We start from the raw sequence: 19,448 nt of genomic DNA on the forward strand, positions 1-19,448 counted from the left end.
CTTTCTTCAAGCAGCCTGCTGTACCAGTCCCCCAGGAAAGAGCCCAGAAGCCCCAGCTAGCACACATGAAGAGAAAAAGGAGGCCCCAGGTCTGTACACACAGCCCATGCTGCCCCATACACAGTCTCTAGCATGAAGGTGGAGTATGTCCACCTTGTCCTCAAACTTGACAGACCAGCCTGCTGACCACCTCTGATTCCAGGGCCCTTGCTCGGGGATGGAGGTGGGGGGCGGGGGGATGTGCCCACTTGTTCTGTCCCCAGGTGGGAAGCTGGTCACCAGGGATGTCTACTGAAAAGGAAACATGAAGGGAGATCCAAGTTCAGAGCCACAGGCTAACACTCACTCCCCCCCAACTTCCATTCCTACAGACAGTGTGGTGACTTTCCCTGAGAATGGGGAATTCCAGAAGCTGACAGCAACACCCACGAAGACCCCCAAGAGGTATGTAGAACAGGGACTTGCCTACACTCACTAGTGCGTGGAACAGTCCTAGTTCCAAAGACTGAGCTGCCAGCTGGGTCCTTATAAATCCTTGAGCAGCCAGGCAAACTGTATCAGTGAATGTACTGGATGGCTGGTGCCTGGCCTGGGGATGCTCCAAGGATGTTGGAGAGCAGCTTCCCAACGGAAGGAGGCAATGTAAACTGGCATTGGATTTCTGTTTCTTCATTAACTACAGGAGCTGGTGTATGCTGGGGAAGGTGTAACACCTACCTGATACTCTCCATTTGCCCACTCTCCCTATCCCCAATCTCCCAGATGCCCTGAGCCCTCCCCCCTTCTCTTCAAACTGAGGAAAGACATGAATCTCTTGATACACACGTCCTGGTCAGGTTCTCACAGCTGCCAGCAATGCTTAAAATGCCTTAAAGGCAACAGCACATGCACCGGGCCTAAGACTGGCCTTGTCACATCCCTAAGGGTAACAGGTTGATTCCGTCCCCATTTCCATAACTGGACCAAGATCACATGCTAGTGAGTAACAGAGTGGGAGCCAAAGTCCAGGCTGTCAATTAGGCTTGGTGTAATAAGCCACTGGGGGAAGAGAGTTACCTGATGGTATTTTAGCACATTTACCAAACACTGGATCATAGCACCCCCTCTGCTTTAAAATCAACTAAGAGGAAAGTCATTGCCTATTGTCCCCACAGTCATTTGGACTTGGGCCTTGCACCTTTTCAGCACTGGTTCTCAGTAAGGCCCATAGCTTGAGTTTCTTCTGAAGGAAAAATCTGCATGACTATACTTGGGGAAAAATAGACTCTTTGCGTGTATAAATATTAAGCTTCTGCTCTAAAGACGGGTCATGAGCCTTTTTGTCCCTACAAACAGGTTTTGGGTCTTGAAAATGGGATTTGGGAGCTATGTGGTGATCTGTGGAAATGCCATGAGGTAATCTGTGAAGATACCATCATGCATTCCCATTTGCTTGCCAGAGTTAGTGAAGGGGATGGGCCAGTCACCTCCCTCGTAGGCCCTCAAGCATAATGACAAAGTGGATCTGTTAGATGGTTTCATAACTGCTTGTATTTTTTCTTTTTTCTTTATTCTGGCTCCAGGGCTGTGTTTGCATATGGCCTTCAGTAACACTCAAATATAATGTGTGGCAAATATAATCCCTTTTTCTAAAGGTCTTTAGCTAAACCAAGGAAGCAAGCAGAATGCTCTGCAAAAAAAGAATATTGTTTTGCTTTTATTTTTGAATAGTTTGAGGGCTTAATCTCTAACCCACAGGTGCCAGGTCCTGTGTGACCTGAGCAGTGAGCAGCATGAAGCACACGAGGCTGCATAGTTGGATGTATGTGATCACCTACCCTGCCTACCCTCTGGGGCTCTCTGTAGCTCCTATAAGGCACATATCTAAGGCCAGGCCACTAGTCAAGAGGGCCTTCCCTGACATTAAGGTGCACTTTTTTGTGTGTTCCTGGTTATCCTAGAAACCCTGCACGGATTGAGTTCCAGCCTTCTCATCTTAATGACTTAACATGAAGACCCACGGTTATGCTTGTCTTGGCTGGGGTTAAGTACAGGAATCTAGAACACATTCAGTGAATCTTTACCAAACACCCGTGGTATCAGGCAGTGTGGAGAGATGTCAGGTGCAGTCCTCAATGGTGTCCCCAGCCTCTCAGAACCCACTGCTTCTTAGGAGGCCCATGCAAACATCTACAGGCTTTTCTGTACCAGAATGGCTTGTCAGGGAACAGGATGTCTCTTTCTCACCCCATGTGCCCTTACCTAGAGCTCAGGAGATGTAGAAAAGGCTTAAGGAACAAGACATTGTACAGTGCTCTCCACGCCTGGGACCAAGACCAGTGCCGAGGCAGCTCCTCTGGGCTGCAGTTCCCCAGGCTTCACTAACAGGTGTCCCGCTTGTGTCCACAGTGAGAACGACGCCTCCTCTGAGAACGAGCAGTTGCTGAGTCGCAGTGTGGACAGTGATGAGGAGCCAGCCCCGGACAAGCAGGGGTCCCCAGAGCTGTGTCTGCTGTCGCTAGTTCACCTGGCCAGGGAGAAGGCTGCAGCCAGTAACAAGTCTGCTGGGGTGAGGCTCTGGCAGCATGACCCATGACACACTGGTGCAGGGACTTAGAGCCATCAGACAAGATGAACATAACCTCTCGTGCTCAGTTAGTTCCTTAGGATGCTGTTTCTCCCAATGGTCCCAGCTAGAACAATGCGCAAAGCAACAGATTAAAAAAAAAAAAACAAAAAAAAAACTTAATTATACTGCTTATAGACAAAAAAGTTTTTTTTAATCACTGCAAATGCCAGAGAACAGGAAAAAAAAACTTCCAAAAACATACTGTGCATATCCAAGCAGTTACACACACACACACACACACACACACACACACACACACACACACACACATACACACACACACACACATGCACACACGCCTGTGTGTATTTGTGGGTTCTGAATCCATGAGTCAACTAAGCATAGTTTCTTTAAAACTGTGCCTGTACTAAACATGTACACTTCTTATTGTCATTAATCTCTAAACCATGCATTGCAATAACTATTTACACAACACTTCATTATTAGAAATATTTTCAAGATGATTTAAAGTATATAGGACGATGTGAACAGAATCTAAGCAAATAGACATTTTACATAGTAGTCTTGAGCAACCACAGGCTTTGATATCCTGAAAAGTTCTAGAAACAAGAAATAATATATATGTGAACACATGCGTGCACACACAGACACAGATACACAGACACAAATATACATACACACATCTCTCTTATACAGCAGTAGACTCACTTGTACAAATTGTCCAGAGGGTTTTATCACTAAAGCAAGCTACTTTGGAATGCCTGTGGCACAAGGTGTGCTCTGAGGCTCTGGCATATGTTCCTGTTTTTAGTCTGTGCCTCAGGCAGCCCAGCCAAACCATGTGGCAACATTGTTGGTAGTAAAGAAAGTCCCTACGGGGATCTTGGATCTGGCCTGGTCCTGCAGGATACTTCACTCTGGGTGCAGTGATCTCGCTAAAAGAACCTAGAGACCATGCTGCCTGCCTGGCATGGTCTTTTCACCCAGGGCCACTCACTGCCTATCTTTGCCCTGAGCTCTCTGCCCTGGGGAAGAGAGCCTTCCACAGTTCTGCCAGCCGCTGCATGCATGGCTGCCCCAGTGGCCATCTGGGGTCCTCATTGTCAACCTTCTGAATACACTGATGACAGCTCTAACATTGATGTCCCTTTAAACCCAGTAGCATCCCTCTTGTGCACAGAGGGTGTTTGCATGGAAACCCTAGGGACATTCTTCCTCCTGCTATGTTTGGGCGGCTTCCACCTAAGGCCTTGGCACAGCAAGTATGCCTAGCCGTCAGGGCCAAGCCAGTGCAAAGGGAAGATCTGGGACTCCTCGTCCATCTTCCCCCTTTCTGAAGATGAGCATTCTCTTACTTGTTCTTTATAGATCCAAAGCCGGAGGAAAAAGATACTGGACGTGTATGCCAACGTGTGTGGTGTTGTTGAAGGTAAGGACTAGAGAACCACTCAGAGCTGGATGTGGTGGGCACACCTTTAGTCCCAGCACCCGAGAGGCAGAGGCAGGCAGATCTCTGTGAATTTGAGACCAGCCTGGTCTACATAGCAAGTTCCAGGTCTGCCGGGGCTACATAGTGAGACTGTCTTAACAAACAAACAAACAAAAATGAAAAAGAGCCATTCGGGGCTCACTGAGATGATAACCCCCCAATGCCAGGCTCTTGTGTGAGGAACTGAGGACAGTCATCCACATCGGATGGGGATTGTCAGGCCGCCATCAGAATGACCAAGTGAACGGACTTCTGATGTGGAGGGAAAGGGAATCTGGTTCCTGCTTAGGCTGAAGCATCCTGTAGTGCTTCTGTCACAGGACAAGAGACTCCCAGTGCGTATGCTGCTGCAGTGCCTCATAGGGACAGAGTGATGGGGTCCCGTAGCTTCTGTGCTTATGTCCACATCAGTACTGTCATCAGGGAAATGTTCGGTGACACTGAGTAGTCAGTGCAATGGGGACACATTCTAAGAAACACGTGGGTATGAGATTTTTGTCCTTGTGTCAATATAGAATATACAGTCACAAACTAAGATGGTGGAGGCATCAGTCGGTGTACTATGGAGTGAGCCTTTTCTGCCACTGACAGAAACATCATCATACAGGTTATGGCAGTTTCACAAGGCACACTGAACGGGCCATGGAGGGCTCTCCCCTCCTTCTAGAACGGCCACATGAGCAGCAAGGTCAGACTGCCTGCCGTGGGCAGGTAAGAAGTAACAGGATAAGAACCATAAACATTCCAGTGTGTGATCCTCCTGGACGATACAAAATCCAGCCCCTAAATTAGCTTCTATTCACCCTGGAAATAACCCCTCACTACTTAAGTCAGGGGACTTTCCTCCCTCCCGCCTTGCTGGCATCCCTCCACACACCCCTGGTCTGGTTGAACTGTGGGACTGAGGAGTCACACGCTGCCTGCCACTCATGCCCCATGTGGGAGAAATACCGGCCCTGAGCTGGGGCAGGCTGGTTAGATGCTCTGTTTGGCCAGAGGTAACCACTGAGCAGGAATTCCAGGGCCAAGAATTCTTCTTGGCTGCCTTCAGAAACATGGCATGGCTCCATAAGTACATGCCTGGTCAGCCTGCTTGATCAAGCTTGGCATGGTGGGTGCTGCTAGCTGCCCAGAAGAATATGGTCTGAGAGTTACATTCCAGCACCCCCAAAGCTCTTCTCTGTTCCAAAGAATGTCTTGGCTTTGAAAGACCAAACCCAAGGGACTGTGGCTTTCAAATTAATTTAGAACTCTAACCATAAGAAGAGCCCTCCAGTGAGTCCTATGGGGTGGAAGCTTCAAGTCTGTGCCCTCGGGTGCTCCTTGACAGCCCAGGCATGTGTGCTTCCTAATGCCACAGTAATAAGACACAGCCAAGGCTAAGTCCTTCAGGCCAATATGGCTTGGCTCCCAAGACCATTAGAATCACATGAAGACCTTAATACTCACTACCTCTGCCTATCCAGCCACCCTGCCCTCCTCAAGATCCCAACGTGGTTAGTATGGGGTGAACCCCAGACACCAAAGTCCTCCAGTTCTTTTAAAACTTTCCATTGTGGTATATCCCCCCAACCCCCATAGACAGAGTGTCTCTGTGTAACAGCCCTGGCTGTCCTAGAACTCACTTTGTAGACCAAACTTGCCTTGAACTCATAGAGATCTGCCCTGCTTCTGCCTCCCAGGTGCTGGGATTAAAGGCGTGTGCCACCACACCCGGCTTGTGGTATTCTTACCACTTGGTGCTAAGAGATAATAGAGCAAAGCCTGGGTGCTCTTCTCCCAGCTTCTCCTGATGGTAAAAGCTCACAACCCCCCCCCCCCAAAAGTTACAACCAAGATGTTGATGTTGACACAGTAGACAGTGACCCCTTCCACGACCACAGGGGATTCTCCTGCAGCCCTGTCAACCACTAATCTGTTCTTAATGCTGTAATTTTGTCATTTCAAGACTATTATAAAAGTCAAATTGGGGGCTGGAGAGATGGCTCAGTGGTTAAGAGCACTGGCTGCTCTTCCAGAGGACCCAGATTCAATTACCAGCACCTACATGGCAGTTTACAGCCATCTGCAACTCCATTTCCAGAAGATCCAACGCCCTCTTCTGGCCTCTGTGAACACTGCACACACATGGTGCACAAGCATACTTGTAGGCAAAACACCCATACATGTAAGATACACATTATTAAACCTTGTTCTAAGTTGAATCATACAGTACCCACTCAGCTAATGCTGGTCTCACATACCATAATTCAGTCCAGAGTTAACCGGGTTGCCGAGTATGTCAGTGTCGTGGGAGCTTTTGAGTAGCCTTGGAAATGTCTACATAGGCAATCGTATCTGCAAACAAGGACAGTCTTACTCCTTCCTTTCTAGCCTGTGTGCACTCCTTCTTCTCTTGTCTGGCTCCACTGCTTTGGCACGATGTCAACTATGAGCACTGAGAGCAGAGCCCAGGTCCTCCTGATCCCAAGGAAATGCTCAGCTCTCACCACTAAGTACAAGGCTGGCTCCGGACTTTTTATAAAAGTCATACCAACTTTTGAATACTAGAACCAGAATTACACCCCTAAAATAAATGTCACTTATCATAGTACATAATTCTTTGTTCCTTTGTTGAACTCTATTTGTTAATATTTTGTTCAAGATACTGGTTCGGGTATCAGATTGGGAGATAGTTCCTTCTTTCTATTTTCCGGAAGAGACTATTTAGAACTTACGTTAATTCCTTTTAAACACTTGGGAGGTGTTTAATACTGAGCCCCCTTGACTTCGGTTTGTGACATGTAACCGTGACCGTCCCTCTTCTAGGTCTCAGCCCCACAGAGTTGCCGTTCGACTGCCTTGAGAAGACCAGCCGGATGCTCAGCTCCACATACAACTCTGAGAAAGCGGTCGTGAAGACGTGGCGCCACCTTGCCGAGAGCTTTGGACTCAAGAGGGATGAGATTGGGGGCATGACTGATGGCATGCAGCTCTTTGACCGCATCAGCACCGCGGGCTACAGCATCCCAGAGCTGCTCACGAAGCTGGTGCAGATCGAGCGGCTAGATGCTGTGGAGTCCCTGTGCGCAGACATACTGGAGTGGGCCGGGGTGGTGCCGCCTGCCTCCCCGCCCCCAGCTGCATCCTGAGGAGTGTGCCCTGGACTGTCCTCCCTGGGACCAGCTGGGGATCCAATGAGGGCCTCTGCAGCTGTGAGTGGTGCCATCAGACTGCCAAAACTCAAGGCTTTTCCTGGTGGGTTGACGTATTCCTTAGGCTGACCTAAGGAGCCTGTTGAGCACTCAAATGAACATGTGGGGATGACACGGGTGAAGAATCGGATCCTGTCTTTAAGGAAGCCCTTGGTGGGCGACAGAGGGCATGCTACAGACCATATCACTAGCACATCAAATAGGCTAAATGAAGGGATGCTGAGAAAATGTAGCGAAAGCTCTAAGAAGGGTGATGGCTTCTCGTGGAGTTGAGAAATGGGGGCATCCTTATGAAGAAAATAGCTTGACAGCTTTAGTAAAATGGCTACGAAGTCCAGCCATCCCAGTTCCTGCATTGCTTCAGACGGAGCAGTTTGTTGGCGTGCTCTACGGTTCCAGGGGTAACTTGACCTGTGTTTGCAGTCGCCCACAGTGACAGAAGCCTTGCAGTTACTAGTGGAAGAACGTGCGGTATGTCACTGGCACACAAGGCGTGTCTGCCCAGCCGAACCCAAGTGTGGGCAGATCTGGCCTCTAGTATCACTCACAGACACAAGCAGTTACAATGTGTCAGGCTGTTTTTACTTCAAACAGGTGTGTGTTCTCTCTAGAAAGGGAAATGGTGACTTCCTAAGAGTTTGACCATGCCTGATTCTAGACTTCAGGAGTGGCCAAAATTCGTGGATGAGGCTTGTGTGAGTTCAGACACAGCATCCTGAGCCAGTGAGGGATGGTGGAGCCTGAGGTGCAGTACAGCCCTGGGGCCTGGATCCTGACCCTGGTGGAGTCATCCTAGGGGGCTGTCTTCTCCTCCCCAAGACTGAGCTTTTCTCCTGCAAATGAGAGCTTGGTCTTCATGTTTGTGGTCAGGAAAGTTAAGGCTCAGGTGAGCAAAAGAAAATGGAGGCAGGACAGGAGAGGCCAAGGGAGCCTCCATGGGGTAAATACAGTGTGGGCGGCCACACAAAATGAGAGTATAAGGTAAACTCATATCCGGTATTCTCATGTAAGGGCAATTGTAGGACAGAGCATTTACAGAGACAAAACTTATAAATGGGCATTGTTCTTGGCAGATTCTTACTTCACCTCTAACTGCCAAGAAATGGGAAGTTGGGGAGCTTTCCCGCCAGGGGGTTAATGCCCAACCGGCTGCTGGGCTCCCTCCTGAAGGCTGACGGTAGTGATCATTAAATTACAATAAAGCCTCTGATTTAGAATGCTGTGGGTTGGCTTTTCGTTTGTTTTTTAAAGTCATAGGACTGAACAAAAGCTTTTGGGGTGGGAATCGGTGGTATATTTAAAACCATCAAGCAATTTCCTACCATTGAATATAGAACAGACTGTGAGAGGACCATTGTTAGGTCCTGAATATTTAATATGATCATTTTACTGTGTCCGTTTGTGCTGCTTGTTTTTTTTTTTTTTTAAGATGGTGTTTGCTGTATCCTGCAAGTTAAACAGTCTGTTTAATTATCCTTTTAATTCCTCTTTGAGATCCCGCAGTGCCCCTTACCCCTGGTCTTCAGTAATGATGCTGAGCTTCCCCTTAATTAGACTGTAAATGTCATCTGTGATGAGTGAGCAGGTCTAGGACAGCAGGCTCCTCTCCTCCCAACTGTCCTTCTGGTGAAGAATGGGCAGCTGCAGTCGACAGTGTGGGCCGGCTTCAGTTCACCCTATTAGATTTCAGGGCTTGAGGGCAGCCAGCATCCATGTTGTTTCATTGACTCCCAGCTTGCTGATTTAGGGGAGCTAGTCCCTTGTCATTTACTTTATTTGGCAATAAATCCAGGAAGGGTTTGCTACAATGAGCTTTGCCTATGCTGTAGAAATCAGAACCAACAAGACCGTCACGATTCTCACTGACCAATGCTGGCACTCCATGCTGCCATTTTTGTCTGGAGACTGTCATTATTTTTCAGTACTTAAAAGTATTTAGTAAACACCCAGGCTAGGCCTGAGGCCCTTAGCCGGTGAAGTCGTAATTGTGAATATTTTATGTAATTGTTTATATAACTTATTATATTTTTATAAGATCAATAAACGTGTTAATAAAAAGAAGGCTACAGATTGGTATCCCGTGAACTCTTATTGAGTGGTGCGGTGTGAGTGGAGAAGGCCTGACTGCTGTGTTCCTGGTCATTGTATTGTGTGTGATGAGACTATGGGGTTGTGGCCATCCATAAATAAGGTACATAAATGTTAGAGCAGGAAGGTGTTCACTAACAGGAGCAGGCACATCTGGGGAATACGTGAAAACATCGTGGGACACTGTTTTCCATGTGGCCACCATTAGTTATAAACAACACGTTAGCTGCTATGATGGTGTTACTACCAAATACAGTGTCTTAGAGCACAGTCGTTTCTGTCTGGCTTGGGGTTCAGTAAGGGCTAGTGGGGTCAACTGGCCTGGGCTGTGCTCAGGCTTCTGTCTGCTGGAAAACCTTGAAAAGGGCAGTTCTGCTCCGTCATCCCTCATCCTCCTCCATAAACCAGCTGGAGGCAAGGAGCAGGAAGGAGGCCGTGTGAAAGGTTGGGCTCAGAACTGGCTCCCTGTCCTTCCTGGCTCATCCCACTGGCAAAGCAAATCAAGTGGCCAAACCCGGAGGTAAGAGTAAGGAAGGAGACTACCCCAGTGTACAAGGAGAGAACAAGTAACAATGAGCATGGGGAATCAGAGGACGTGTCAATCAGCCGCAAACACTCAACAGCAGCAGCTGAGTTGTTAGGCATCTTGTTGGTGTCCAGAGAGTTGGATGGAGAAATGCTCATTGCAAGGGAACAAAACCTGTCGGGTGTCAGAATGGTCCAGATATCAGAAAATTTTGTTTCCCTTAGCAGGAGCATAATTTTAAAATCCCAGTGTGGAGATAAGGTGAAAATGCGAAGAGAGGGCTGAACCTATAAGCCCGACAGTCACCCCAAACATGCACATCACACATCCTAGAAACACCTCACGTTTCCAAGGACACGGGCTGCTGGTGTTCCTGTATGCATCTTTCTCCTTGGCACCACTGGCATGGCTTACATTTTGATTAGGGACCATGTTCCTCTTCTGAACAGCAACGTCAAGCCTCTTCTCTATGCCTCAGTTTCTTCTCTATATATGGGGTAATAATAATAATAACACGTTTCTTTTGGGGATTGTTGTGTAAATCAAGTAACAAATACAAAGCACTTCCCCTAGCACGTGATGTTCAATAAATGTGCACGATAGTCACAGCATTATTAGCTGTTCTTTCAGGCTATGGAAACTAATAAGCTTACTGCAACATTTTCTAAGTAGGTTTTGGTTAACAAAGATTATTGTAGGACTTGCTGGGATCACCACTAGAAGCATTAGTCTTGGCGTAGGATAGAAGGGAAGAGGAGGTTGGCTGGACTCTGGCACACAGATTCTGTCCTTCCCCAGTGGGGAAGTTGCAGCCCTTTCACAGAAGACTCTCTGTCTCCATGCCCTGCAGGCCCTAGACCATGGAATCTACTGTAGGAGAGGTTCATGGCTCCCTCATGCCACAGAGAGTACTTCTGTCTTTAAATCCACTTTTCAAATGCCAGAGACAACTGCCGTGAACTAACCTGACCTCTAAGAACATACCAAACATCCTACAGTTCATTTGCAACTCAAAATTCAGTGTACAACATAGATAAAAGAGTCCTTCAAAGTTGCAGTACATCAAACAAATGTGGTTACTTTGACTTTTATACCTAAAGCTATGGTATCTGGAGAGGGTTGAGACAACCCCCTACAGTGTTGTATGGCCTCGGCCTGCACAGTTACAGAGACCTGGTCTTTAGTGGCATTGTGTGTCGGATGTATCTTTATCAGTAGTTTCTGTGGTACTTCTTCAGGAAGGGGAACTTAACACAAGCAAGACAAGCTATGCTCACACTAGCAGGGTAGTTCATTGGGCATGGATGAGTCTAGGAAGGCCTGGTCTTCAGATATTGCTGTACGAAGTCTGATGATACCTGGAGGAAGTATATAGGCCCAGGGATGAAGGAGGCAGGTGTTGGCTCCACTCCCACCTGCTACCTTAACATCTCATCACCTCAATATTACTAGGGTCTTACTTGGATGACCCCACCCCGATTATTATTGCTCTGTATTTGGGGGGGGGATTATCAATATAATGGATCGTGGTCCTGTTCTAACCCCCGAGGAATTGTAGTTGCAGGTATGGCTGTAGGGTCTGGTCTTGAGCATTGCAGCTGTGTGAACTTGGACCTGGTACACAGTGTCAGACCTCACTGCCCAGCTACCTGCAGGAAATGTGTGTTGTGTTCTCTGAAGCTCCCCAGTCTACCTGAAGCCTCTCTCCACACTGCTCTCCGCTCTGACCCTTTGTCAGAGCACACACCTTAGAGATTGTACAGATCTGCAGCAGAACCAAATTACATTTAACTTCTGCTAAGTGTCCCCGCCCCCTACCCAGACCCAGAGACATTGACCAGATTTGCAGTTTTGCTCCCAACCTCCCCTAGGCAGGAAGCCAGCCCCCAAAATGGCTGCCAGGTCACTAACTGATGTTCAGTCCCTGCACCTGGCACCTTTTGTGTGACACAGCTTACTAATCAGGATGTTTTACCGAAAAGTTTCTACTCAGCCTTTTAAGCAACTATTGGATTCCAAGTAAGTGTACAACATTGTATGCTTGCTTATATTCATTTGACACGGTTTCATTCAGCTGTCTCCATGTATCCAGCCAATTGTCATTTTATTATGCTAATGTTCACATAATATGCTGTGTAGATTATTAAGCTTTAGATATATAGCAGGTTCTTGAGAATTTTTATAGCTATAAATTACATTGCTATAAACATAACAGACACTTTTAATATGTATTCCTTGTTTGAAATTATTTACTTAGGCCAAGTCATCCAAACTAATAGGGGGACTAACTAATAGTTATATATATTCCATTACATTTCCATGACAAACGGAGCATAGAGGGACTTACTTTAAGGTAAATAACTAACTGAAAGATGATCATTAGTGTTTATCACTTCTGGGTAATACAGCAGATTGATACCTGCTTCTGTACCACCGTATGAAGGACAGAAGTAGACTATAAAAAGCAGTAGACCATATTCGGATAAAGAAAGAGCTAAAGACAAGAGAAATGAACAAGCTTCCATGATGAAGCAAGAAGGCCAGTGACCAATGTACCATGATGCTCCAATCCCTGCCAGGCTGAGAACAGCCTGTCACCTCGATAGGCAGAAAGACAGTCTGTGCCACAGAGACTCGAACAGGGGCTGGATACAGAGAAGGATGTGGTGCAGGGACAGAGCTTGGATTCTCAGTGCAGGCCCTGGAGATAACAGCCAGACACGGCCATACATATACTGCAGCCACTGCCCAGACAAACTCAGGGATCCTGAAACGTCATGCCAAATGTGGTACAGTCTCCTGAAGGCTGACTAGGGAGACACCTCCCAGAGAGACAGAGGCAATCACAGATGGGTGGGACTGGCCCCTTCAGAGATTCAAGTCACAGAAAGTTTCAGACATGAGCCCCAGAATATCAGAGACAAGTCCAGCCTTGTTTGTGTAGTGAGTTCCAGGACAGCCAGGACTACACAGAAACCCTGTCTTGGAGGGAAAAAAAGAAAAGAACCCCCAGGCCATGTGAGGTGGGTATGAAGGTGGGTGGTGAGACTCAGAGAGAGGTGGACCAGTACTCCACAGGGAGTAGCTTGCCTCGGAGAGAATGACTAATGGAACTTCGGGCAGCTTCTTACCTGGTTACACCCCTGATGCCACTGTACTACTGAGCTATCTCTGCAGATCCAGGCCATTTGATCTTGAATTTGCTCCAGTATTCAGGCTGGAAGGTACGGACTTCGGGGAATGTTCCTCCACTCCTAGAATGGTCCTTCACAGCAAGCCCAGCTCACTGGCAGGACTCAAGAGTTTATTTTCCCTGTATCAGAAATCATAGGGCCATGACTAGAAGGGACCAGACCCCACCCCCATCTTTACACACTGCCACCTGCAATGTACAACTCGCCCTAATGGGCTGAGGATGGCTGCTCACTGCAGCTGCAACCCAAGAATTCTTCTGTAAGTCGCAAGTGCTTTATTTAGTACCAGAGTGCACTCTGTCGCTGCCCACTGAACACAAATAAAATGCTTCCTGAATGATCTCGGGACTCCGCTGGGTGGGGGGTGAGCATGGGTAGATGGTAATGCTGGCTGTGTCCTCTACGAGAGCCCTTCCTGCAGGAAAGAAAGATAGTCATATATACAAATGCCTTAGACAGTTGTTTGTACTTCCTGAAGGCAGAAGTTGGCTTTAAATATTAAGTTGGCAGACAGAACACATCCAGATAGAGACAACTACTTGACACACTCCAGTGTTTTTGGTCTTTTCTTGTCATATGTAATGCCTTATGTGAGAGTCAAAGCCAAATGGAACACTTTTCAGAGAGACTTTTAAATGATAATCTGTATGTTAGCTTGACTCCAAAACAAGAAACTGGCCCTTGATGTGTTCTTTGTTCCTACACAGGTGCATCTTCGTGGCCCAAACTGAGAGAAAGGCTCCCTTCCACTTTCTCTGGGAGGGAAACACTCATCAGTAAACTATGAGCAATGTGGTCCCCTAGCATCTCCCAGCCTCTGTCCCTTGTAGAAGTCTATACTAACAGTACTATGGTCAGCATCTCAGAAGGGAGTATATGTTCTGCTGATGGATGGGAAAACTGCAGCAGCAGTGACACAGAGCAGGAGGCAGCTGGATGCCAGGTTGGAGCAACTGCCACTTCTGGGGTGGCATGTGCAGACCCACAGCTGCCTGGGCTCGGAAATGGAGGATAATGGCCAGTCTTGGCTTAGAGATGCCAGTGGCAGCCACCAGTAGGTTCTATCTGACAGGACACATACTTGCTGAAAAGGTCCTGCTCTGGTAACCCTACTATGTTTACTTGGCTCTTCAACTCAGACCTTCACCCACCATGGATCCAGCCTTGACTTTCTCAGGTTTTTCAGGTGAGGTTTTCTCACAAGGTCCTGCATGCAACCTGAACTCCAGCAGGCAAGATTCATCTTTGATGTTTCCTCCCAACACTGGCCATTCTCCTTGCTGAACAGAGAAGTGGGTGAGAGCCCCTGCTGATCTCCCAGTGGCACCATGGAACTTCACTTCAGACCTGAGGTAGGGTCTTTCCTTCTTCTGGATTGTTCCCTCAGCGACACCTGAGAGGCTCTCAGGAAGTTCGCTCCAGTGTCATTTCTGACCTTGAGGGATGCTTCAAGCAGGAAACTATCTCTGGCCCATTCAGGCCTACAGAATGGGCAGTAGCCCCTCTGTTCCCTGCAGCCGCTGGAGAAATCAGTGTGGAGAATTCCCAGAAAGCTAAAATAAATCTACGATATAATCCCAGCTATGTCACTCCCTGACATTTGCTCAAGGACTTGACATCCTACTGCACAGACACCTTCTCAGCCACGTTCACTGCTGCTCATTCACAATTGCTAGGAAATAGAAACAACCTAAATGTCCTACAACCTATGAATGGATAATGAAGATGTGGTACATATAAACTAGGGACTATTATCTGGCTGTAAAGAAAAACGATTAACATGAGTTTTGTAGGTAAATGGATGGAACCAGAAAAGATCATATGGAGTGGGGCAACGCAGACCAGAAAGACAATCATCAGACATGGCATGTTCTCTCTCACTGTAGGCTCCTAGCTCCAAATCTTTAGATCTGAGTACATAGCCTGTAGTAACTACAGAAACCAGAAAAATGAAATGGAACCATTGCCAGGATGGGGGCGGCTGGGGAGCAACAGAGAGGAATAGTAGGGTACCAGTGATCTGATCAGGGAAATGAGAAAAGGGGGAGGGTCCTTAGGGAAGGAAGGGAGGTAAACACAGAAGAAGGTGGAAGGTAAAGGGAGACTAGCAGGATCTAGTGATCTGCTAGGGGAAATGCAGAAGGTTGAGAGAGGTGAATACAGAAGAAAGAGGGAGGTAGAATAACATTAAGGATGTCTGAAAAAGCCACAATGAATCATACTATTAACTATTTACCAAACAAACAAAAAAAAAACCCAAAAACTTCAACCTATTATATACATAACTTTGTGTATAAATGCACATATATTGTTTTGATGAGCTTTTCTCATCTGGGCTGATGGCGCTTCCTCCAAGAGTCAAAGACCACCTTAAAAAAAAATACCAGCATAAAAAGCCCTCTTTTGAGTTGTTGGCCAGAACTGTCCAAGAGACTACTAAAACATACAGCCTCTTGCTGTTACTCTTGGTCACCTCCAAGAGGTAGAAGAAGTCCTGATTCCTGAAGAGACCCCTGACCTGAAAGCCCCATCCCTAAGGACTAGCTTTCATGATACCAGCAGGTACCACGCAAGCTTCCAAAAGAGGGAAAGAACCCACAGTCCTACCAGGCTATGATGTCTATGAACTACATCAACAACCAGCACGGCACGAGAATCCTAAGGATTCAGTAGTGGCATGCATACCAACTCTCTAAGTGGACTTAAGGTCCAGTCAACAAGAGAAAGACTGTGCCTGGTACTGCAAATCTAGCCAACCATTCAGTGTTAGTTGAAACCATGGTTACTGAAGAATCGACAACCAATAATTCATTGGACCAGCACAATCCCTAACAACAATCTATAAACATTTGTCCTTAGGTCCACAGACAACTGTAGTCTTCACCTCCATCAATGAACCTTTTCTTTGCAACAGTCAGAGCCCATCACAGAAAACCACAGTTGCCCATGCCCTTATCACAGATATGATACCAAGATTTGGCCTCCCTTCTTCTCTCCAATCAGACAGTGACCCTAAATTTACCTCCTAAATCTCGCCATTTCTAACCACATCCTTTAACATTAAAAATGGCCTACAAATCCCATGCCATCTCCAATCCTCTGGCAAAGTAGAACACATGAGTAAGAGATCCTCACCAAGCCATCCAGAGACTTGCACTCAGACTGGATCAGACTCCTTCCACTGGTCCTTCTGAAGGTCCCTTCCCTCCCATCTTAACCCTGAACACCTTCGAACTTTTATATGGCAGACCCCCGTATAACCCTAGGAATGCCAGTTCCTTCCTTTCAACACTTAACCCCACCTCCACCCCACTTTCCTCTCCTCCAACACCTCCAACAAATCCTCTGGATATAGGTAGACCAGAAACTCCAATACCCCCTACCTAACCTACACTTCCATCTTGAGGCTGGACAATGGGTAAATCTCAATGCTCCACATACATCAAGTACCCTATAACAAAAACGGAAAGGGCCATTCAAAGTCATACTTACTACCCACACAACAGCAAAACTCCAAGGGCGCCCCACATGAATCTGTATGTGTAAACCCAAGTTGCCCCACTCCTCTGTAACTGTATTTCTACAGGCCATTTCGGTGGTATTCTGTACTGCACCCCTCACACACAATACTAAACAACCGAAAGGGTGTCCTGTGGATTGGTTCTGAATTCAGAAACATACAGGGAGATTTCTAGACTGGTCTAGAGGACTCCAGAAAATGAATCATGATCAATCAACTCTCTCCAGCGTAAAAGACTACCCTCCTCCCACAGTACCTACTTTAAGGACCTTTCTAAGCCCAGGCAACCCTAACTTATCAGGTCCCCTATTGTGTTCATAGGCCTCACTTCCCTTTATCCCTCCCCGTCAGTGACCTCCCGCCATGGCAAGGTAACCTCACTCTCATCATACTTCCCCAAAAAGGAGCACTTAAGACTCATCTAGAACACAAGGCTCTTCAGAAATGTCTGTTTTACTGGCCTTCCAACCTCCAATCTGTTTGCATCTACCCAAGGTTCCCAATATCATTGAGGGCAAGAGAAGAGACCTGATTTCCCAGGGCTAGTTAAGTCTTTTCCAAAAACCTAAATGGTCCTCATTCCTATCTGATTCCATTACCAGTTGCTGGCTCCTAAACACCCCCACACCTTACCGGTTTTTCTTTGACACCAGTACCTTCCACCTAATTCAGGAAAACCCCGCAATTAGCCAATCTCTCCAGGTCAGGTTACAACCTTTCACCACCTTGCCCCTAGGGCACTCATTTTCCTTATGGCACAACTGCAAAGGTAAACTGCACCCAGTAACCTGCTTCAACCTTATTCCCCAGCACAGGGCTGTTCTAGATCTGCTGGTCAAGCGTCTACATCTTCCTGCCTAGTAACTGAACAGGGACCATTTCTCTCATCCCTCCAGATACCCCACTCCCCCTGCTTGCCTTTATTCCAATAAAAGCAAAAACAACTATGGGGTCACCCCCTTACTAACTACTCTAGGCACCCTCCTCAGGCTTGGAACTGGGAGGCTTCAATATCTTTCCATCAATTAACCCCTGTCTCTCCAGCTCTGAGAAAGCCTTAAGGAAATTTCTGATCAGCTTGACACCCTTCAGGATCTACCCGATTCTTTGGTCACTGAGTGGCTCCAAAACTGCAGAGCGCCAGACCCCCTGCCTGCAGTCAACAGAGGGATATGCACTCTTCTAGAGGAACAATGCTGCTTCTACACCAACAAATCAAAACTAGTTCAGCACTGGGCCCAGCCAGGCACAAAATCTCAACAGCAAGTTTCCCCTCCAGATGGGCTCTCGCTTCCCTCCCATCCAGGCCCCTCCCCTTACTCACACCCTTCTGACATTTTTACCTTGTCTTTTAAACTTGGTAGAGGGATTCCTCCCGGACTCCTTTTGCTATCACCCAGTCCACCACACTAGACAAGACAGTCAGTGCTCCTCTCCTAGTCACTCTGGACCCAAGAATCCCAAAATGACAATTCTCCATCAGCAGGAAGTAGTTACATCCAAAGAAATGGTGCCCCTATGCTTATCTATCTATCTATCTATCTATCATCTATCCGTGTGTATACATATGTGTACACACAAATACACACATACATATATATATATATATATATACACACACACGAATATATACATATGTTGTAGAATATTATTTTAAGGTGTGTTACTTTTGTTTATGTTGTATTTGTTTAACCCTGTGACGTTGTGTTACTGTGCTTGTCTAAAACACCTGGTGGTCTAATAAAGAGCTGAATGGCCAACAGCAAAGCAGGAGAAAGGATAGGAGTGGCTGGCAGGCAGAGAGAATATATAGAAGAAATCTGGGAGGAGGAAAGAAAAGAAGTAGCCAGAGAAGGAGGACATCAGGGGCCAGTCACCCAGCTACACAACCAGCAATGGAGTAAGAGTAAGATTTACAGAAGTAAGAGAACGGGAAAAGCCCAGAGGCTAAAGGTAGATGAGATAATTTAAGGAAAGCTGGCAAGAAACAAGCCAAGCTAAGGCCAGGCAGTTATAATTAAGAATAAGCCTCAGTGTGTGATTTATTTGGAAGCTGGGTGGCAGGCCCCCAGAAAGAAAAAGAGTAAAAAACCAACAAAACACACATACACACACACACACACACACACACACACACACACACACACACACACGCACACGAATGATTTGGAAAAAGGGAAATTCCCACCCTTCTTAAAACCAAGGCTTGAAAGTGGCTCAAAGTTCCAGGAAGTCGACTATTTGTACAATTCCCAGAGGTTGCAAAAGAAAAGCAGCTGACCCCAATCCCAGTTGTTGCAGAAAAAGACAGCAAGACCTATCCCATCTCCTGTAGTTTCGAATTAAAAAAAAAAAAAAAAAAGCTTATCTAGAAAAACCAAAACCAGCTTATTTCCCTATTCTGTCCCTAACTTACCTTTAGCTATAAAACCCCCCCACTCAAACCATGTGCCGTGTGTTCTCTTACATTCTCGTCACAGTGCTGCTGGGTCTTGGGATGCCCCTCACAGGCTAAATAAGATCTGCTCTTGCTGGTGAGGTCGGTGTGGGTTTTCCTTCTTTGTTTCCTTCCTCAAACTCAGCTCTTACAGGGATAACCTCACAGGGCTGGGACCTGCGGACACACTGGGAAAGTTAAAGGTCTGAATGTGTTTTGAGGTTTGCCAAGTGCAGAAGGGAAGTTCAGGTCCGGCTCCCAGAGGAAAAGCGTGCCAGTGGGTCTACAGGGGTCCTACGTAAGATTCTCGCATAGCCAAGCAGACTAGCACCAGATAGCCTGCATCCTTTCTTTACCACGACCACTGGCTCTGCAAAGGCTTTGCATCTGCAGCCAGGGAGCCTGACAGGTCTACAGCAACTCAGTCTGCA

The 19,448-nt window shown here is 47.0% G+C and overlaps 1 protein-coding gene across 2 annotated transcripts in view; it reads left to right on the forward strand.

Annotated features, from left to right (window-relative positions):
* Nucleotides 1-11,713, forward strand: part of Edar (ectodysplasin A receptor) — an 81,789-nt gene extending 70,076 nt beyond the window's left edge. For both annotated transcript variants that reach the window (XM_052744954.1, XM_052744955.1), the window contains exons 8-12: nt 15-89; nt 372-444; nt 2,389-2,548; nt 3,938-3,998; nt 6,867-11,713. In XM_052744954.1, coding sequence (XP_052600914.1) covers nt 15-89; nt 372-444; nt 2,389-2,548; nt 3,938-3,998; nt 6,867-7,189 — 692 coding nt within the window. In that variant the 3' untranslated portion in view covers nt 7,190-11,713. The remainder of the gene's footprint in view (nt 1-14; nt 90-371; nt 445-2,388; nt 2,549-3,937; nt 3,999-6,866) is intronic.
* Nucleotides 11,714-19,448: the final 7,735 nt, after the last annotated feature.

The sequence above is a fragment of the Peromyscus californicus genome, unplaced genomic scaffold, assembly GCF_007827085.1.
Source record: "Peromyscus californicus insignis strain IS unplaced genomic scaffold, ASM782708v3 Scaffold_19__1_contigs__length_69161282, whole genome shotgun sequence".
Taxonomy (NCBI): Eukaryota; Metazoa; Chordata; class Mammalia; order Rodentia; family Cricetidae; genus Peromyscus; species Peromyscus californicus.